The sequence below is a fragment of the Rhinatrema bivittatum genome, chromosome 2 (genome assembly GCF_901001135.1).
Source record: "Rhinatrema bivittatum chromosome 2, aRhiBiv1.1, whole genome shotgun sequence".
Lineage (NCBI taxonomy): Eukaryota > Metazoa > Chordata > Amphibia > Gymnophiona > Rhinatrematidae > Rhinatrema > Rhinatrema bivittatum.
In genome coordinates, this window is record NC_042616.1 from 505,458,729 (window position 1) to 505,480,016 (window position 21,288).

Below are 21,288 nucleotides of genomic sequence, written 5' to 3' on the forward strand. Positions count from 1 at the left end.
CTGGGGGGTCCCCAGGACAGGGTTGAGAACCACTGTCCTAGGAGAAAGAAGATCATTAAAACTGAAAATCAATCTATCAAAGCGGTCCGTGAACTCTGTACACTGACCTTAGTCTTGAAAGAAAGACATCTCCCACTCGATCCAGCACCATTACCTTCTCATCTCTGGGAAAGAAAGCAGAGTTGCTTACCTGTAACAGGTGTTCTCCAAGGACAGCAGGATGTTAGTTCTCACACATGGGTGACATCATTAGATGAAGCCCCGAAAAAGAAAACTTATGTCAAAGTTTCTAGAACTTTGACTTGACACATACCCTATATCACACATCCATGTGGGGTCCCTCTTCAGTCTTATAACATAGAATTATATATACCGTATTTTTCGGTCCATTAGTCACACTTTTTTTCCCCCAAAAGTGTGTGGGGGGGGGGGGGGGGGAATGTCTGTGCATCTTATGGAGCGAATATAAAAAAATAATAATTATAATAATTAACTACAACCTCCCACCCTTCTGACCCCCCCAAAACTTGCCAAAAGTCCCTGGTGGTCCAGCAGGGGCCGACCAATGGCACCGGTAGCCCCTGTAACATAGTAAGGGCAAAGGGCCACGGCGCCATTTTGATTACTGGCAAACGACGGCCCAAGAGCAGGAGACTGCTCCTGGACCCCTGCTGGACCACCAGGGACTTTTGGCAAGTCTTAGGGGGGCTCAGGAGGCTGTGGGGTTGTATTTAATTAAATTTAAAGGGTTGGGATAGGTTTTTTATTTTTTTTTCCCCCCAAAGAGAAAGATAAAGGTTTTCTGATCCGGGGGAGTGGACCAAAATGGCCCTCCCCAGACCCGAAAACGAAATGGGGACCAAAAAAAAAAATAAAAAAAAAATTGTATGCACACCCCTAATTTGCTCCATAAGATGCATAGATGCCCAGAACAGAGCCGGTTTAGGACACCATTTCCCTCCCCCTGAATCCTAGGTGCATCTTATGGTCAGGTGCGTCTTATGGAGCGAAAAATACAGTAAATGAAAAATTAGGAGAAACCCAACTCTGTGGGGTGGTGGGCAAGTTTCGCAAGTGGACTTCCAGGTTACAGGTAAGTAACAGTTTTCTCAGAGGACAAGCAGGATTGAAATCCTCAAACATGGATAAATCCCTAGCTACAAGCTGCTCCCCAACACAAAAGGGGCCCAACAGACACCCCACCAGGTACCAACAGGCACAACCACCACAAACAGGCCCTAGGAGGGGAGAGATAGGCTCTATATCTCAAACAGATTCTGAAGGACAGACTGGCCGAATCGACTGTCACATCGGCCATCCCTATCTAGACAATAGTGAGATGTGAATGCATGGAGCAACCTTGCAGATCTCCTCCATGGGAATTGCTCACAAGTGGGCCACCGATGCTGCCATGGCTGACAGAATGAGCCTTGACATGACCCTCAAGATGCAGTCCCGCCTGGGCATAACAGAAGGAGATGCAATCTGCTAGCCAACTGGATAGTGTCTGTTTGGCAATTGTAACACCCAACCTATTCCTATCAAAAGAAATAAAAAATTGGGTGGACTATCTATGGGTTTCTGTACGCTCCAGATAGAAGACCAAGACCTGCTTGCAGTCCAAACTGTCCTGTGCTCGTTCACCTTGGTGCAAGGAGGCCTGGGAAAGAATGTTGGCAGGACGATGGACTGGTTAAGCTGGAAGTCCATTACCTCCTTAGGCAGGAACTTAGGGTGCATAGACAAGACCATCCTGTCATGATAAAACTTAGTGTAAGGTGGATAATTCATTAAGATCTGGAGTTCGTTCACTGCCACCAAAAATATGACCTTCCAGGTCAGGAATCTCAGATCACAGGTGCGCAGCGGCTTAAAAAGAACTTTCATCACCCTTGATGGACGATGGAAAGAACCCACTAGTCTGAGGTTATACAGGACTACTAGTTTGCGAAGAGCAGCAGCCTGCCCCCAACGTCCTGGTTATGGGCGACTGGCCTATGCTCCCCTAGGACCCAGTCAAAACCCCATCCCTGGAGTTGACTGGGTTGCCAGTTGTGGCTTGGGAGCTCTCTGCTATCTGGTATGGCTGCAGGAGTCCTGATGGTGTTGACGGAAGGGGGAGCGGAGGATATTACTTCTTCTGGTGAAAGAAAGACTTCCTCTGTTCGTTCTTGCAGGCCTCCTAGAAGAGAAGGATGGGTCGGAGTGCTGATGGAGAGTTGTTGTTCATGGTGCTCCCAGAGCAGTGCCATCGCATGCCTCACTCTCTCTCTGAAGATACTTTCCCCAGTATACAGCACATCTGTAAGTTGTTCCTGTACCTCCAGTCGGAGATCCAAGGCCCACAGCCATGCCCATTCTGCAGGCGCAGATTTAGGTTGCAGAGATCCTCGATGCCATTTCGAAAAATCGTAGGTTGCTCGAACTTTGTGTTTCCCACACTCCAGGCCCTTATGTACCAGCAACATGAGAGTGTCCTGTTCCAGTTGAGGCAGCTGCTCAGCCACCTCCTTCCAGATGTCCCGCAAGTACTGACTCATATAGAGCTGATAGGAAGCAATGCGGGCAATGAGCATGGCCCCTGAAACACTTTCCTCCCAATAGTGTCCATTGCTCTGTGGTCCTTCCCTGGGGCACAAAGGAATGGGTCTGAGAATGCTTGGCTCTCTTGAGAGCGCATTAGACCACCACCGACTGATGAAGAAGCCGACACTTATCGAATCCGGCAGACTTCTTGTTAATGAGAGGCACTGTGAGGGGGTATTCCCATATCCTTGGAAGAAACTCCTTAAGGATCTCATGTACCGGGACCACAATGGTCTCCTTAGGAGGCTCCTCAAACTGGAGGATCTCAAGCATTTGTAGCTGCCATCCTTCTCCATCAGTAACTGAAATGAACATAAGAATATAAGATATGCCATACTGGGTCAGTCCAAGGGTCCATCAAGCCCAGCATCCTGTTTCCAAAAAGTTGCCAATCCAAGGCACAAATACCTGGCAAGTACCCAAACATTAAATAAATCACAAGCTACTATTGTTTATTAATTAATAGCAGTTTATGGATTTTTCCTCTAGGAATTTATCCAACCTTTTTTAAACCCAGTTACGCTAAATGCCGTAACCACATCCTCTGGCAATGAATTCCAGAGCTTAACTATGTGCTGAGTGAAAAAAAAATTTTCTTTTATTTGTTTTAAATGAGCTACTTGCTAACTTCATGGAGTACCCCCTGGTCCTTCTATCATCTGAGAGAGTAAATAACCAATTTACATTAACATGTTCAAGTCTTTTCATGATTTTGAGACTTCTATCATATCCCCCCTCAGTTGCCTTCTCCAAATTGAACAGCCCAAACTTCTTTAGCCTTTCCTCACAGGGCAGCCATTCTATGCCCCTTATTTTAGTCGCCCTTCTCTGCACTTTCTCCAGCACAGTTATATCCTTTTTGAGATGCAGTGATCAGAACTGCACATGGTATTCAAAGTGCGGTCCCACCATAGAGCGATATAGAAGCATTATGACAACCTCTGGTTTTATTTGCCATTCCCTTCCTAATAATTCCTAACATTGCTTGCTTTTTGGCTTGCCACAGCACACTGAGCTGAAGATTTCAATGTACAGGGTGTTTCAAAAAGATGGACCCGATTTTGAAATATACTGCTTTGAAATTGGGTCCATCATTTTGAAACACCCTATATTATCCACTATGATGCCTAGATCTCTTTCCTGCGTGGTAACTCTTAAGATGGAAACTAACATTGTGTAACTATAGCAAGGGTTATTTTTTCCTATATGCATCACTTTGCACTTGTCCACATTAAATTTCATCTACCATCTGGAAGCCCAGTCTTCCAGTCTTGCAAGGTCCTCCTGCAATTCATCACAATCCGCTTGAGATTTAACTACTCTGTATAATTTTGTGTCACCCGCAAATTTGATCACCTCATTCGTTGTACCCCTTTCCAGATCATTTATAAATATATTAAAAAGCACCGGTCTAAGTACAGATCTCTGAGGCACTCCACTGTTTACCTTTTTCCACTGTGAAAACTGACCATTTAATCCTACTCTCTGTTTCCTGTCTTTTAATCAGTTTGCAATCCACAAAAGGAAATTGCCCCCTGTCCCATGACTTTTTAGTTTTCTTAGAAGCCTCTCATGTGGGACTTTGTCAAACACCTTCTGAAAATCCAAATACACTACATCTACCGGTTCACCTTTGTCCAAATGTTTATTCACCCCTTCAAAAAATATAGGCGTTTTGTGAGGCAAGATTTCTCTTGGGTAAATCCATGTTGGCTGTGTCCGATCAAACCATGTTTATCTAAACGTTTTATAAGTTTATTCTTTATAACAGTTTCCGCGATTAATTCCGGCACTGACGTCAGGCTCAGTCTATAGTTTCCCGGATCACCCCTGGATCCCTTTTTAAATATAGGGGTTACATTGGCCATCTTCCAATCTTCAGGTACACTGGATGGTTTTAATGATTGGTTATAGATTTTAACTAATAGATCTGAAATTTCATTTTTGAGTTCCTTCAAAACCCTGGGGTGCATACCAACTGGTCCAGGTGATTTGATACTCTTTAGTTTGTCAATCTGGCCTACTTCATCTTTCAGGTTCACAGTGATTTCGTGCATGATCTGATCACCAAAATAATAGGAGTTACCTTCGAAAGAAACCCTCAATTTTTTTGGTTAAATTTACCTATACCAGATGTTTATATGGCTACGCAAACATTGATTCTATAGATAATTATAGCAGCCTTTTAATAAACTAGCATTATGACAGAGGAAGACTTCTCAGCCTCCACAGACAGCAATTTGTTCACCCTTAATGAGAGTCTACTCTTTGGGGAAGCTTATTGCATATGCAAGGATGATACCCAGCAGCAATCTGATAAAATTTGAAGCCCATTCCAGCTTTGGTTGCATAGTAAACACATGCTGCCATAATGTCTTGCTTCCTGGATACTGTGCCTTATCTGAATGTTTTCTCTATTGGAAAGGGTGATGGGAAGGAGAGTGGAAGAGAAAGGAGGGGGTGGGTTTATTTTTTATTTGATAATGTTGTTAGGTGTCTATATTTGTTAGACATCTTGGTGCCTTCTTTATTTAAAGTGAAGCTTTCACTGTTATCTTTACAAGAGTTTTCTAATAAAATTTTAATTACAAATAGGTAGTTAAGAGTTAGCAATCTAAAAAGAAAACCAAACATAAAAGAAAAACAACTTACAATAACTGGCTTTTGCTGGTGCAGAACATGCACAGAAAATAAGAAAAATGTGACCTTCCCCTTTCCGTAATTACCCTGGAAACCCTTTTGTTTTTTCTTCTAGTGCAAGTGAGGACTCCATAGGGTAAAGACCTCTTGCACTGCTGCTTTCACCTTCTCTAACCTAATGAACACTAACCCCCATATCACAAAGCTGCAAGCTAATGAAAACCACGGCATTTTAGTAAAATATAATTTTGCTGGTCTAAATGCAAAATCACTTAGGAAGATCTGAAGAGGAAAAACACCCTTACAAATTAATGTGAGAGCCTGGAAGCGATCACTTGTGACAATGTAAGCTTCTTTGCAGTTCAGCCTTACCAGGGCCATGTACAGCACTTCCTTTGCCAGCAGCTAGGCTGTGGATATTTATTCCATGGCTGGGACTCATGCCAGCACCAGCGAAGGGTCGTGGGCTACCTGGATAACTGTCCTGTGACTTTGGGCTTCGGCCTCCCAGGCAGCGCACTTCACTATCCGTGCCGTTCACCATCTCGATAAACTGACGCACTCTGTGGGATTAAAAGACATCAGGATGGAGAGCATCACACACCAGCTTCTGTCTTTACTTGACACACAAATGCTGCTTCCATCTGAGCAGCTGAGTCACCTATACATTTTCACAACCATTTGTGGAAAAAAACCTTTGAAGTATTTATACTTTTCTAAACAGTTTGCAAGAAATTCACCTTGGCTGCCAATGGAAAGGAGAGAGACTGGGGGAACATACTCTGCCAGTCCTTTGTACGTGTACAAATATATACATTGCTTTAACCCCACACAAAATGGATTTTCATATAATAAATAAATGGACACTCACTGAATGCAAATGAGCTGCAATCTGAGTCACAAAGTTTCAATAATTTTGCTACCACCAGTGAAACGTATAGCAAACATATACACCTAATACCGCACAAAGATTTTTTTTGGTTTTTAAACTTGATAATAAAGGATAATTATAAAATTTACAAATACAATATGTATCCTCCTCTTTTGGTCTCCTTCCTGGCACTGCTTTTTCTTAATTCACTTTAGATTCATACAGTTTTAGAATAAAAAAGGTACAAGTGGTTCTGAGAGGGAGCACATGTAACTAAGACCTATACAGCTATCTGGCATTCAATTTTAATTTTGTCAAAATATTGTTTGCTTTTTCTTGCTGATAGATTATTCCTAATAATCAGTATTGCTTGTGTTTTTGAAAAGCTTATTTTTCCCTGTTTAGAACTTCAGAATCATTTGCTAGCCTTCATTTTAAACTCCTGTGTTTTTAAAGGGCGATAAAAATGGGATTGTAACTACAAGAGTTGTTTATTCCCTCCCACTCTGCCCCTTCCCCATCCACAAGCTGTTTTCTTCTTAAATGGCTCTTCCAAGGACTTAGAAGTTGTTAGATTGGTACTTAACTATGTTAGTTAAGATAACAGCACAAGTCATCCTCACTGACACTTAGTATTTTATTCAGTCTAACAATTGTGGTGCTTATGGAGACTTAAAGGTTGTCCAAATTGTCTTCAGCTGTCTGCAATGAAAAAAGGAGCCAACTCATCTGAAAGAGGAATTGTCTAGGTTAAAAAAAACCCAACCCAAAACAAAACAAAAAAATAAACCCACACATCCCCTACCTTGCAGCATCCAGAATATCTCCCCAATTCACAGGAGGATTCAGAAACCCAGATTACAGTAGATTCTGGTACAACAAAACCTGTGACCCAGACACACCCAATTTCCCCAACTGTGCAACATCCAGGATACCACCCTCACTCTCACAGAGGATTCAGAAACCCAGGAATAAATGGATTACAGTGGACTCTGGAAGAATAAGGCCTGTGATGAAGAGATATTCACTCTTCCCTGATGACATTTTTACATAATGCCTTTTCTGAACTGGAAAATGAAGCCCCAGCAACAGAAAAGTAAGTGGTATCTGAAAGGGAAGGTGTCACCCAATGTACACAGAAGCCCTTTAATATTATCCAAATGTCATAGAAGAAATCTTCAGCTGGGAGACTGTCAGAGGAACTAATTTGGGAACTAATTTTGAAGCAGACACCATATTTAAATGCCTTCCAGGATTCTCAGCTAGTAAAAATGCTAACCAGGTAGTCACTGCAATTATAGAAGAAAGTAGGGACTCTAATATTAATGTTATCACCTATCTGGGGACAAATGAGTTTGCTAAAAATGGTATCCTAGATTTCCAAAATCTAGGGATGATTAGACACATGGCAAAGACTATTGCCTGTTTATGAAAAGGGAAAGGAAAGACTAAGCTGTACAGTTAATTTGAATACATTGCTCAAAATATGGTAGAAATAAAGTGGTTTTGGATACATTGCAGGCTGGGGATCTGTATGGAGCAGTAAAATGCTATATGGTAAGGATGGCCTACATTTGTCCGTGGCACGAAAGAGGATACCAAGTAAGATATTCAGGTCATACATTATTAGGCATTTAAACTAGAAGATGGGCTTGGCAGAGGTTGGCCAATGAAAGTGGAATGTCTTCCCCAAGAAATACAGAAAATGGGAGGAGGAGAAAATAAAATCAATCAGGTTAATATTCCACACTTAAGCAAAAGAGCAAGAAAGGTAATTAGGAAGAGCGCACGCCAAAGGAAAAGAGTTGGAAAGCTATGAGAACAAATGCTTGTAGTCTGGGCAATAAAATCCCAGATTTGCAGGCCCTAATGGTGATGGTGGACTTGATCATTTTTGCTATTAAAGAGACATAGTTCAGTGAATCTCATGATTGAGATATAGCCATACCAGACTATAATTGTTTAAGGAAGGATAGAGAGGACAGAAAAAAAGGTGGTAGCTGCTCTCTATCAAAATCAATATCCCAAGCAACTAAAATGCAAGAGGTGAGGGGTATGGAAGAAGCGCTATGGGCTGTCAAAAAAAAAAAAAAGATAGTGCTTCCATTTACAGTGAAGTGTTTTACACACCTCCAAACTCATACAGAAAAACTGAGATCTGGTCAAAGACATCCAAAAGGTGGGAAAGAAGGAAAATGTGTTGCTCTTTGGATATTTTTATCTGCCAAATGTGGCTTGGAGTATCTCTACTGCAGAATCTGCGAGAAGAACAGAGATAGTGGATGCCCTTCAAATGCTTTGCTCAAACAAATAGTGATGGAACCCACGAAGGAGGCAATACTTGACCTAGTATTCAAAATGGGGATAATGTCTCTAATGTCCAGGTAGGTGCTCACCTGAGCACTAGTGCTCAAACAGTATGGTTCGATGCAGAGAAGTCACATGAAAATCCAAGTTTTAGATTCCAAAAATACAGACTTTGATAAAATAGGAGCAAATCTCGAGGAGGAGCTAGAAGACTGGGAGAAGATGAGTGAAGTGGAACAACAGTGGGCCAAATTAAAAGGGGCTATTACAAAGGCAACAAATCTTTATGTAAAAAAATTAAAACAAAAGAAAAAATAAACCAATCTGGTTCTCAAAGGAGGTGGCTGAAATCTAAAGGCAAAAAGAACAGCATTAAGTACTTACAAAGGATCCCAAAAATATGAACCTGGCAAAGCTAAGGGAGACAAGGAAAGCAAGGGTCAAGTGGAAGAAAGGATTGCCAAAGAGGCAAAGCGAGGTGATGAAACATTTTTCAGATATAATTGGAGGAAGGTCAAAAGTGATGATATAAAATTGAAAGGAGATAGAGCAATGTGTGAAGAAAAATGAAGAAATAGCAGAAATATTAAACACATTTTTCAGTTCAGTGATCACTAGAGAAGATCCTAGAGTAGAATCCTTGATGGTTCACATGGATGGGAGTGGGATAGATGCAACCCCATTTACAGAAGATAATGTATGAGAATAACTAGGAAAACTGAAAGTAGACAAGACCACGGGGCCACATAAGCTATATCCCAGGGATATGTGCTGACAGGACCGCTGAAAGACTTGTTCAATAGATCCCTGGAAATGGGATGCTGCAAGACTGGGGAAGAGCAGTGGTGATCCTTCTTCACAAAAGGTGGGTAGCAGAGAGACGACTGGAAATTACAGGCCGGTTAGCCATACTTTGGTGGTGGGAAAATAAAGGGACTCTCCTGGAGGAAAGGACAGTGAACTACCTACAATCTAGTGGGTTTCTGGATCCGAGGCAACATGATTTCACCAGAGGAAGGCCCTGTCAAACGAAATTGATTGATTTTTGATTGGGTGACTAGAAAATTAGATAACAGAAGAGTACTCTATGATCTGCTTAGATTTCAGTAAAGCTTTTGATATGGTCTGCATAGAAGGCTCAAAAATAAAAATTGAGAAGCCTAGGTGTGGTAGCCAAGATGGTGGAATGGATTACAAATTGGTTGACTGGCAGGAGACAGCACGCAATGATAAATGGAACTACTCTGAAGAGAGAACACTAAGTGGAGATTTCTATTCAATAACTTCATAAGCAATATTTCAGAGAGGTTAGAAGGAAAAGTTTACCTTTTTGCAGATGAAACTAAAATCTGCAACACAGTGGACATACCTGAGGGAGCAGAGAGATGAAAGGGCGTTTTAAGAAAGCTCGAAGAATGGTCAAAGATTTGGTTGCTGGAATTTAATGCCAAAAAGTACATACAGGGGTGCAGTAAACCAAAGGAACTATATGCGATGGTGGGGGTGAAAGACTAAATATGCACTAATAGAGGGACATGAGGTGATAGTGGTCTGGTGATTTGAAGGCAACAAAGTAACACGACAGATGGTGGCTAAAGCCAGAGGGATGCTGGGCTGCACAGTCAGAGGAATAACCAACAGGAAAGAGGAAGGGATATTGCCTTTGAACAGATCTTTGGTGAGGCTTCACCTGGAGAGTACTGTGTTCAGTTCTGGAGCCTGTATCTTAAAAGGATAAAGACAGGATGGAAGCATTCCAGAGAAGGGTGACCAAAATGGTATGTTATCTGTATTGGAAGATTTATGAAGAGAGGCTGAAGGATCTAAATTTAGACCTTCAGAGACCTAAAAGGTGTTGATGTTTATGTATCTAACCTTTTCCATTGGAAATGAAACTATAGGACTAAGGATGACTCAGAACCAATGTCAGGAAAATATTCCTTCACAGAGATGGTGGTAGATGCATCGAAAGCCCTCCCAGAAGAGGTGATGAAGATGAGAATTGTGATGGACTTAAAGAGGGAATGAGTTAAACACTGCAAGTCACTAGATGCTAGAGGGGGAAAATTGAGGAAATGGGGGTAAACCTATGTTAACTTTAGATTACAACCTACAAGGAGTGCAGTTACTACTATAAGCAACTTTCTGGGCAGAGTGAATGGATCATTTAGTCTATATCTGCTGTCATTTACTATGTTATTATGTCTGCACCATTTACTCTGATTCCTGCATGAGTTTTCAAAAGCTTTAACCATTTAAAATATCACGAATACAATACAAATTAGTAAAAGAGAAAGAACAATGATTTTGATTGCTTTCACTACCAGTTAAGTTTCCCCAGAGCTGGTCCTCGGGGCTCTCAATCGGGTCAGGTTGTCAGGAAAACCACAAGTTACATCTACACACAGTCTGAAAATCAGCCAACTTGCTTATTTTAGTTCTCCCCAGACTTGGACAAGGGCAGAGTTTGGGGCCCATTTTCGCTAGCACTAATGCTTTAAAGTGCAGATCTCTGAAGGATGGTTGTCAGGATCAGGATGCAGGGAAAGCATTCTCCTACAGATCTTGATGACCTCTAAATCCAGTCAGCCTTCTGCACAAAGACAATGTGTGCATCTGTTTTAGCCTGCATATTAAATAGCCTTTCAATAAACTGCAGCCTGGTCCAATAACTCACTATTGGGATGTTTCTCCCTTCCTTCTGAGCAATAACTGAATGAGAGGCCAACAAATAACAAATAATTTGATTTTATTCCCCAGAGATTTTCAAATTCCTACTTATCAACCCTGTAAGTGCCCCTTTAACCTATCCAGAGGAAAGAAGTTCTGGGACAAGAGAAAAGAGCAGACAGAGGCTACTCATTAAGCATCAGTAATCCCATGCAAACGCACTCATCACCCCCCTGCAAGTTCCTCCTTTTCTGTGCACCCTCATTGTGGCACCATACAAAGTTTCCCCCCAGGCTGCAATAACCAACCTCTTGGCTGAGGCTCAGAACTAAGCTGGGAACAGATATACTATAAGTCACAAGCAATTCTTTAGTGAGCTGCAGCTCTGAAGGAAGGAAGGAAATAAACTCACTTTAATGTGAAGAAAAGATTAGGATTTCTGTCCAGTAAACTTGGATATAAGTTTTGTGTGGTTTCAATAGCTTCTCCCATCCGTCCTGCTAACACCAACTTCTGGATTCCTGTGAACAAAGGCATAAAAAGCAAGACCAGCATGAAACTTTCCAGTGCACACTTAATTCCATACATAAGCTATTCACATGATAATTGGCTGGATTTTTTGGGGAGACCCTGCTTCTGGGTGAGGACAATTTTTACTTCAATTTTGTTGAAGCCTGCGTGCATTCATAATACAGTGGCCAATTCCAGGTCCCTCTATACCTGCGAGTGGCCAGCATGTGGTCTCAAGCAGCATTTGTGGCTTACAAGTTAAGGAAAGAGTGACAGCAAAAATGAGTCTGCTGGAGCCCCTGCTTTTCCCTCCCACCAGCCTCCTCTCCACCTTTACTATGCCAAAGCACCCCCTCCCACCCACTCTCCAAAAAAAAACAAAAACCCAAACAAACAGTGGAGACAAGGATCCATGCTAGCAAGATTAAGGAGGAGGCTCCATCAGGCTAAGAAAAACAACGGTCATATAGAAGAGAAAATCGCAGTCTAGTACCCTGCATATTATTGCCTTTGGCTGGGATAGGGGTCTAGTACAAGACAAGACCAACTTTCAAAAATCTAGTAAATAAAAAGCACAAGAGACTGTAAGCAAACTATTAGTCTGAAGGTCCAACAGGACGTCTACAGTGAGGTGAGGGGGAGGAGGGAACAGCTAAACTGGGAGAAAAGAGTCAAGTTTAACATTAATACACAAATCCATCCACAATCTCCTTTATCTCGACCTTGAAATTCCGTTTAAAACTCCATACATCTAACAGACCAATGAGAGAAATATCCAAAGGAACGCTACAAGCCCCGCCAACCAAAGCCACGTGACTCATCGCATCTAGGGACCGAGCATTTTCGACAGGCAGGCCCAGCTATCTGGAACAACCTCCCTGCAGAACTCAGGCTGGAACCTTGCCTGCTAACTTTTAAGAAAAAAACTCAAAACGTGGCTGTTCCGCCAAGCCTTCCCAGAACCCTGGGGACACACATTAGGCGGTATCTACTCACGAACTATGGAACCTCCCCTCCTCTGATTACCTGGACGGCATGGATACCGACTCTAACATGTGGACTAACTCTAGTCTGGACTAACTCTAGTCTGGACTAACTCTAGTCTGGACTAACTCTAGTCTGGAATTTGTTATGTCTCCCTCTAACTTAACTTAATCTTTTTCTTCCAGCTACCTAAGCTTCCAAGTTCACGGTCCTCGTTTAATGTAACTTTGTTTTCCTTTACCTTAGTTATTTACCCCTGTTCGATGTAAACCGACCTGATATGGTATTTAACCATGAAGGTTGGTATAGAAAAATGTTAAATAAATAAATAAAATAAATCTAATTAGGTTGGGGGGAGAAATACAATCAAATCGCAGTGGAGCACTAAGGTGTAAATCAGAGCGTGGGGGGGGTGGGGGTCAAAGTACTTTAACGACTTTGCCTTTTGGCAGGTTGCTTGGCTCAGTTGTTTAAAGATGGTGAACCAGGAGATCTAGAAGAGCTAGGAAGAAAGTTCAAACTCCAGGTTACAAGTCTTTTGATGATACAAAGTATAAAACAAAAGCTGGCAGGAAAGTCAGAGTTTTGAAAGTTGATTTGGGTACCTAGCAATTACAAGGCACTGCACATTTTTTTTTTTAAACCCAACAGTTTCTTCCTACTCCTTTGGGCTTTCAGATCATTTAGACCCAGCAACCTCCAGTTCATAAACCCCCCCCATTTTTCTACATGTTTAACTCTCTCCCCCACCTCATATAGAAACATAACAGCAGAAAGACCATATGGCCCATCCAGTCTGCCCATCCATCCAATTAGTTTAGCATCACTTCCTTAGAGATCCCTTGTATTTATCCCATGCTTTCTTGAATTCAGATACTGTTCTTTTGCCTCCATCACCTCCACTGGGAGACTGTTCCACCCATCCACCACCCTCTCTGTAAAAAAATATTTCCTAATATTACTCCTGAACTTTTCACCCTGACCTCATGACCTCTCATTCTAGAGCAGCACCGCATTAAGGCTAATGCGAGCCCGGGCGCCGCAGCCAAAAAGCGGGCCCCTAGCAAACGTATAACCCGCTAACTGCTGAACATCTGTAGGCAGATACAAAAAGACAGCTTGAAATCAATAAATCAAATCAGTTTAGTCAAAATGAGAACATAAGTCTACTCCCATCGGAGATTAACTACCGTTATACAATTGATCTCAGTCATGGGCTAGGCTGCAGGCTGCACCCGCAGCGAAGCCTTGCAAGCCTTCATACGAGCATTCTCCTCCTCCTCGAACACTGCCTTGCTAGGAGAAGCTGGCAGGCAGGAGGGGGGGCCATATTATTCAAGGAACAAGGCCATTAACTTAGGCCTTTTGAGACTAGGGCAATTCCCCCAGGGAATTCAAAGCCAACATCTCTCCTGCATCAGGCACCAATCCGGTGTACAGAATACAGGGGAATTGATGTTGACACCTCTGTCTATGCAAATCGGGCAGACAGTCTTCTAAGAGCTCTTGCCTCTCAGGCAGAAGCCTAACAGGGAAATCCACCTGACTCGTGGATTTACCCAGGCAAGTTCCCAACTGACCTGGGGGTAAGAGGCCTAGCCCAACCATGTAGGGGCACTGAACTGCAGGCATCTTGATGGTCTGACACAGGCAAAATCATGATTCAAAGACTGGGGAGAAACCTCGATGAGACTGCACTGGATCACTACACCATGCAGGCAACAGAACTAAAAAGTTAAGAAAATAAGAAACATATGAAACTGACCAAAAACAAAAGCCTACCTAGAAGATTTTGGGGGGGAGTCTGCAAGAAACAGCTCCTGCAGCTCCATATAGTTTCATGCAGCAGCTGTGAGAGAAAAGAACCGCGACTCATAGGCTCTGTGGAAAAGATGAGACTGAAGAGCTCTGCCTGGGAGCTCTGAAGGTGGATAGAGCTGCATAAGCTCAGTAGGGAATTCTCAAAGCGTCTAGAAACTTTCAAGTCAAAGCTCCAGGCTGGGATCCATCTGATGTCACCCCATGCACGAGGACTGCCATCTGCCTGCCCTCAAAGAAAGACTAAATGTGTCTGTGCATGTGGAAGGGTATGGGGAGGAAGGCTGTAGCATGCTGCCCAATCCCTGTACAATTCACGCCTCCTTGATGCCGTGGGTTAGATGTGGGACTACTGCCAGTTTCTTGCAGAGTCAAGCAGACACAACATGTTTCAAATAAAGACTGCCTGCACCTCCAGTTGCTCCCACGTGCTACTCATCATCCCTGAGACTAACAGAACTCATCACATCGGTGATCACTTAGATGATCTATCCTTTGATTTCGACCCTTAGAGCCAGTATTCTTTTCCCCTTCTTAGTTGTGGGAAAGAATATTAGATCTGCTAAGCCATAAGCTATTAGCTCTTTGTCTTCCATGTCTTGCTATTTTCTTTTGTTTTTTCTGGCAGATAGTCGGAAGCTTGTTGGAAAAGTTATCATTACTGTTGCTCATGTTTAATCTTTTTGAGACAAATCCCTTTTCTGTATGTTACTGCTTGATTGTATTAATCTATCAACTAATATAAAGATTAAAAAAAAAAAAAAAAAGAACCAGCACATAATTCCAAAAAAGATGGAATTTAAACAACAAAAAGAAATAAAAAAAAAAAAAAAGTCAAACAATCCAAGTTGCCAACTATGCTATTCCCAGAGCATGGGCCATTTCTATAGTAATTATATGGAGGTCAATATTCAGTAGGCCAAATAGTGGACAAGTTATCCAGCTAAGGTTAGCCTAAAATGTCCCATTTTTTTTAAAGTGGGATAAACATCTCACTGAATATATAAACAAAGTTATCCAGCTACGTTTAACAGGACAACAAAAATCCTAACCTGCTTTATTTGAAAATATGTAGATTTAGTATGGCTTGTATGGCTGGATAACGTACGACTTAGATGGATATCTTTAAACACATACAGTTAAGTAGCTCTGTCATTAAATGAAAACAAAAAACAAATACCTGTGCCAGCGGGCCATCCCCTCCCTCCCCCAAAATATCTAATAAGGCCCTGTCGGGCTGTTCCCACCTCACCCCCCAAAACATTAACATTTCCGAGACTCCCGCTCCCTGGGTAAACTTAATGTAAGCTTATACTTCCAGTGCAACTCTCTTAGAACAGCATGGAGGTACTGGAAGTGAGGTGGAAGGTTTCTTGCTCCCAGCAAACAAAACTATAAGGTATCGAGGTATCGGGAGGGTCACGAGAAGGGGGAGTTGCAATCTTTTAAATCATTGTTTGGGGGGGGGGGAGAAGAGGAGGCAGCCTGATTGGATGTTAGAAAAACACAGGGATGGGGGTCTTTAGGATACTAACATATTGGGGGGGGGGAGGTGGGTACGGCCTGACAGGGCCTTTATTAAGATATTGGGGGGGGAATGCCCACTGGCACAATTTATTTTCATTTAATGACAGCACTACTTAGCCAGATTTCTTTAAGGATATCCAGTTAAGTAGCATGTTGACCAGTCACACAAGGCCGTATAACTTTAGACCTGCTCAGAAGAAGGTCTGAAGTTATCTGGTTAAACTAAAAGGATATACCAGATATTCGGCTAGTTTAATCAGATAACAATGCCTTCCCGAAATGCCCCTTTATCTAGCTAAATTATGGCCGGATAGCTACTAATACAGCTATAATTTAGCTAGATAAGTGGTTGAATGTGTTTTTGAATATGGACCTCTCTGTCTTAAACATCTGTATGGAGAAGTTACTACTTACCTGATAAGTCCCTTTTCTTTAATAAGGATAGGTGGATCCACGACCAGTGGTTTATGCACCTCTACCAGCAAATGGAGACAGAGCAAAGATGACATAATGTTATGTATATAACCCTGCAATGACATTAGCCCGCCAGTATTCTCTGCAAAATACAACTGTAGACAAACTAACAAAACTTGATTATAAAAGTGCCAAGAAGTGCAGAGTCATGCATATGGGGAGTGGAAATCCGAATGAACTGTATTCGATTGGGGGAGAAAGGCTGATGTGCCCAGAGCAGGAGAGAGACCTTGGGGTGATAGTGTCTAACGATCTGAAGTCAGCGAAACAATGTGACAAGGCGATAGCTAAAGCCAGAAGAATGCTGGGCTGCACAGAGAGAGGAATAACGAGTAAGAAAAGGGAAGTGATTATCCCCTTGTGCAGGTCCTTGGTGAGGCCTCACCTGGAGTACTGTGTTCAGTTCTGGAGACCATATCTCCAAAGAGACAGAGACAAGATGGAGGCGGTCCAGAGAAGGGAAACCAAAAAGGTGAATGGTCTTCAAATGACTTATGAGGAGAGACTGAAGAATCTAAATACGTACACCCTGGAGGAAAGGAGGAGCAGAGGTGATATGATACAGACTTTCAGCTACTTGAAAGGTTTTAATGATCCAAAGACAACGACAAACTTTTTCCATCGGAAAAAAATCAGCAGAACCAGGGGTCACGATTTGAAGCTCCAGGGAGGAAGACTCAGAACCAATGTCAGGAAGTATTTCTTCACGGAGAGGGTGGTGGATACCTGGAATGCCCTTCCAGAGGAAGTGAAGACCAGAACTGTGAAGGACTTCAAAGGGGCGTGGGATAAACACTGTGGATCCATAAAGTCTAGAGGACGTGAATGAAGAGTGGGTGGCTCGCGGGAATGACTGTTACTACCTGGAGATAATACCCTTATTCAATAAACACACACGGTTAATGTGACTCCAACATTGCTCTAAGCTTCAACGGCAAGAGGAAATGTGGAAAAAAGGATTTGTATTCACAAAAAAGCAGGGAGTAGCTTGCTTGTTACGGCGGCTACTACCCCAAACCAAATAAGCCTGATACTTCACTTTCAATGCATATCCAGCACAGCTCTCTGCTTCAACAGCAGGGGAGAAAGACTGATACTTCAAGCATATCCAGCATAGCTCTCTGCTTCAACGGCAGGGGGAATGAAGAAAGGTGGATCTATATACAGACAACCAAGGAGGATTGAATTATTTAGTCTGGGTGGGCAGGTGGGCGTGGGTGTGGCTTGCTTATTGCGGCAGTTGCTACCCTAACTAATTGGGCTAGATATTTCACTTAGATGCAGTTCCAACACTGATCTCTCATTAATGGTAGGGGTGGAAGGGTGGGGGTGGAAGGAAAATAGAACCAAAAGGTTACTAAGAGCCAAGAGTAACATAAGTATGAGGAAAAACAAAAAGTGCAAAACTTGCTGGGCAGACTGGATGGACCATTTGGTCTTTTTCTACTGTCATTTCTATGTTTCTATGTAAGAGTAAGCCAAGTCCGGTCCAGGTAGAGGCAGGTAGCAAGGCAAGAGTAATCCAAGACCAGTCCGGGTCAAGGCAGGTAGCAAGGCAAGAGTAATCCAAGTCCGGTCCGGGTCGAGGCAGGTAGCAAGGCAAGACAATAAACGGAGAGGCAAACCAAGTCAGGCAAGGAGGCAATGGAATCCGAGCAGAGCACTAGCACAAGAAGGCCTGTAGCTGAGGTGAAGTTGAGGCATTAAATACTGAAGTTCTCCCACACAATTTGCCGGACTTTCGGGAGTGACACGCTTAAAGGGGGCGGAACCTCAGGCCGAGGCGCGTAGTGTGATGCCGCTGCGCGCTGGAAACGCAGAGAGTCCGGGACCCTGCTGATCGAGAATGGTAACACTGGGCCAATCTGTGCCAATCTGTTGCCACCAGAAGCACCAACCCCATGTGACTCTCAATCCTCCGAATCATTTGGTTCAACAAGAGCCATGGGGGAAGGCATAAAGGAGCTTCCCTCTAGCTACTCCTGCAAGAGGGCATTAATGCCCAAGGACTTTTGATCTCTCCTGCGACTGAAGAAGTGAGGAACCTTCACATTGTGAGATGTCGCCAGTAGGTCTAGAAAAGGGAAGCCTGGAATGCTTTGTTTGACAATTCCCATTCTCCTGGATATAGGTTGTCTGTTAAGAAAGTCTGCTCTTACATTGTCTTTTCCTGCAATATGTGAGGCTGAGATCTCCTGACGATGTACTTCTGCAGATTCCAAGAGATGGGCAATTTTCTGCAATACTTGCTGGTTCTTAGTCCCTCCCTGGAGATTGATGTAAACCACTGACATTATCCAGACCATTCAACCCTGCAATCAGTAAATGAATCGTAAGCATGCCAATCTTACAGACTGGGCTTCCAGCCGATTGATGCTCCAGAGAGACTCTTCTGTACTCCAGTGCCCTTGTGCTGTCAACTCCTGACAGTGAGCCCCTCCAACCCTGGAGGCTCGCATCCATCTTGAGTACTATCCAGTCCGGTGATCGTAGGGACACCCCCTTCCTCAGATGGTCCATTTGCAACCACTACTACAGTTGTATGCTGACTTCCACCGGTAGGTGGAGCCAATTTGAATAGTCTTGAGATTATGGACTCTAATGAGCCAGTAGAGTGCCCGGAAGAGGGCGCATATGCGCCCTTGCTCACAGAATCACCTCTAGGATGGCCACCATCAATTCGAGCACCTGTAGATAAGACCACACTGTCCGGTGTATTGTTTTTGTCAATAGTTGCACCTGTGCCATTGTAACAGGGACATGAAGCCAGAACAAAGGAGAAGAATCAGGGAGGGAAGGAAGAGTCCCCACTGACCCTCTGGTGGAAATCCACGTGGGGACACAACAAATCAGGGGCCTGTTGGACTCAGGGGCCCAGCGATCTGTCATGACTGCCCCGATAGCCCCCAGATGAAAGAGACTGTTTCCATAGTGGGTGCCTCAGGTCAGGTTCTCACTGCCCCCTTGCTAAAAGAACGAACTATACAAGTAGGCGGGGCTACGGTATCTCACCAGTTTATCCATGTCCCTGACTGCCCGGTTCCCCTTATTGGACGGGACCTGCTGTGTAAACTGCAGGCCACACAGATTTCAACCAACAGGGGAAGTGAAGGCCTCCTTCGGGGACCAACCAGTGGCGCTCATCTGTCCCCTCAGGGAGGAATGGAGATTGCATGCCCCTCTGATAATCACTTCCTCGACCAGCCAGTACCCAGAAGACACCCCTCATGATCGGCAGAGGCGGGATTTGATGTCAAAGGTACCCGAAGTATGGGCAGAAGTAAATCCCGGAGGATTAGCCGTGAATGCCCCTCCGGTCTGGATCGAACTAAAGCAAGGTGCTCAAGTAGTCAACCAGCCCCAATACCCAGTGCCATATGCCACCAGACGCAGCATGCAATCACATCTGGAAACGCTCCTGAAACAGAGAATCCTGAAAGCAACCAGATCTGAGTGGAATACACCACTGTTGCCAGTCAAGAAACCAGGTTCCACAGAATACAGGCCAGTCCAGGACCTTCGGAAGGTCAATAGCCAGATCGTGGACCTGGTAGCCCTGGTCCCCAACCCATATTCCATCATGGCCCAAATCCCAGCAAGAACAAAGTGTTACAGTGTAATCGATCTGAAGGATGCCTTCTTCTCCATCCCCTTGGCGGAGGACTGCTAGAAATTCTTTGCCTTAACGTGGGAAAACATGCACGAGGGAACCAAAGCCCAACTGACCTGGACACGTCTTCCACAAGGATTCAAGAACTCACCGACCCTGTTTGGAGAACAACTGGCCAGAGACCTGAAGAAGTACCAGGTCGGGCAGGGGCTAGTTGTTCAGTATGTCGACCTTTTAATCCCACGGGAAACGTATGAGGAATGTGAGACGGCGACAATCTCTCTCTTGCAACTTCTGTGCAGGGGTATCGGGCCAGCCAGAAGAAAGCCCAGATTTGCGAAACCCGGGTAGAGTACCTGGGCTTCTACATCCACGAAGGAACATGAAGCCTGGGAACGTCCCGAATCCAGGCCATCTGTGGCCAACCCACGCCAACCAACAAGAAAGAACTAAGAGCACTACTGGGGGCTGCAGGCTATTGCCGGATATGGATCGCAAACTTCGCCATCATAGCCAAACCCCTATACGAGAAATTAAAAGGGCCAGAACGAGAATCACAAACCCTACCGTGGCACAGGCCGGAGCTGGTGGCCCTGGAGAAGCTGAAACAGGCACTCACAACACCCCCAGCTTTGGGCCTGCCTGATGTAACGAGGCCCTTCCACCTCTTCTTGGACGAGAAAAGAGGCATGGCACTGGGGGTCCTGACGCAGCAGTTCGGCACATGGCAAAGGCCAGTGGCATCTCTCTCCAAACGAATGGATAACGTGGCAAGAGGGTGGCCAGGATGCTTCCTCAGCATAGCGGCTGCCTGCATGCTCATACAAGAAGCTAACAAGCTTACCTTCAGCCAAACTCTTCTAGTAACCACACCTCACAGCATTCGCGGGCTCCTAGAGACCCATGGACCAAGGTGGATGACCAACTCGAGGCTGGTCAAATACCAGGCGGTGCTCTGCGAAAACCCCGAAGTACAGATCCAGGATGCGACCGTCCTGAACCCGGCCACCCTCCTCCCGGCCCCGGAACCAGTAACACATGACAGTGAAGAAATCATGACCACCATACATGCCAGCCGACCTGATCTGAAGGACCAGCCCTGGCAGGGCGGAATAACTTTGTTCACTGATGGCAGTAGCCAGGTTGTACAAGGCATCCGCAGAGCAGGATATGCTGTCGTAACTGAAGATGAGACCATAGAGGCAAACTGTTAAACCATCAGCTTCTGAATGCGGCCCTCCGGCAGGAACACCCTGCCTTGCTTAATGTCAAACTGAACACAGAGATACTC

The 21,288-nt window shown here is 44.1% G+C and overlaps 1 protein-coding gene across 1 annotated transcript in view; it reads right to left on the minus strand.

Moving 5' to 3' along the window:
- The window catches only part of RANBP9 (RAN binding protein 9), a 177,713-nt gene that overhangs the window by 31,446 nt on the left and 124,979 nt on the right, over positions 1–21,288 (minus strand). The window contains 2 exon segments of the mRNA XM_029590684.1: positions 5,599–5,789; positions 11,487–11,595. Of these exon segments, the coding sequence (XP_029446544.1) occupies positions 5,599–5,789; positions 11,487–11,595 (300 nt within the window).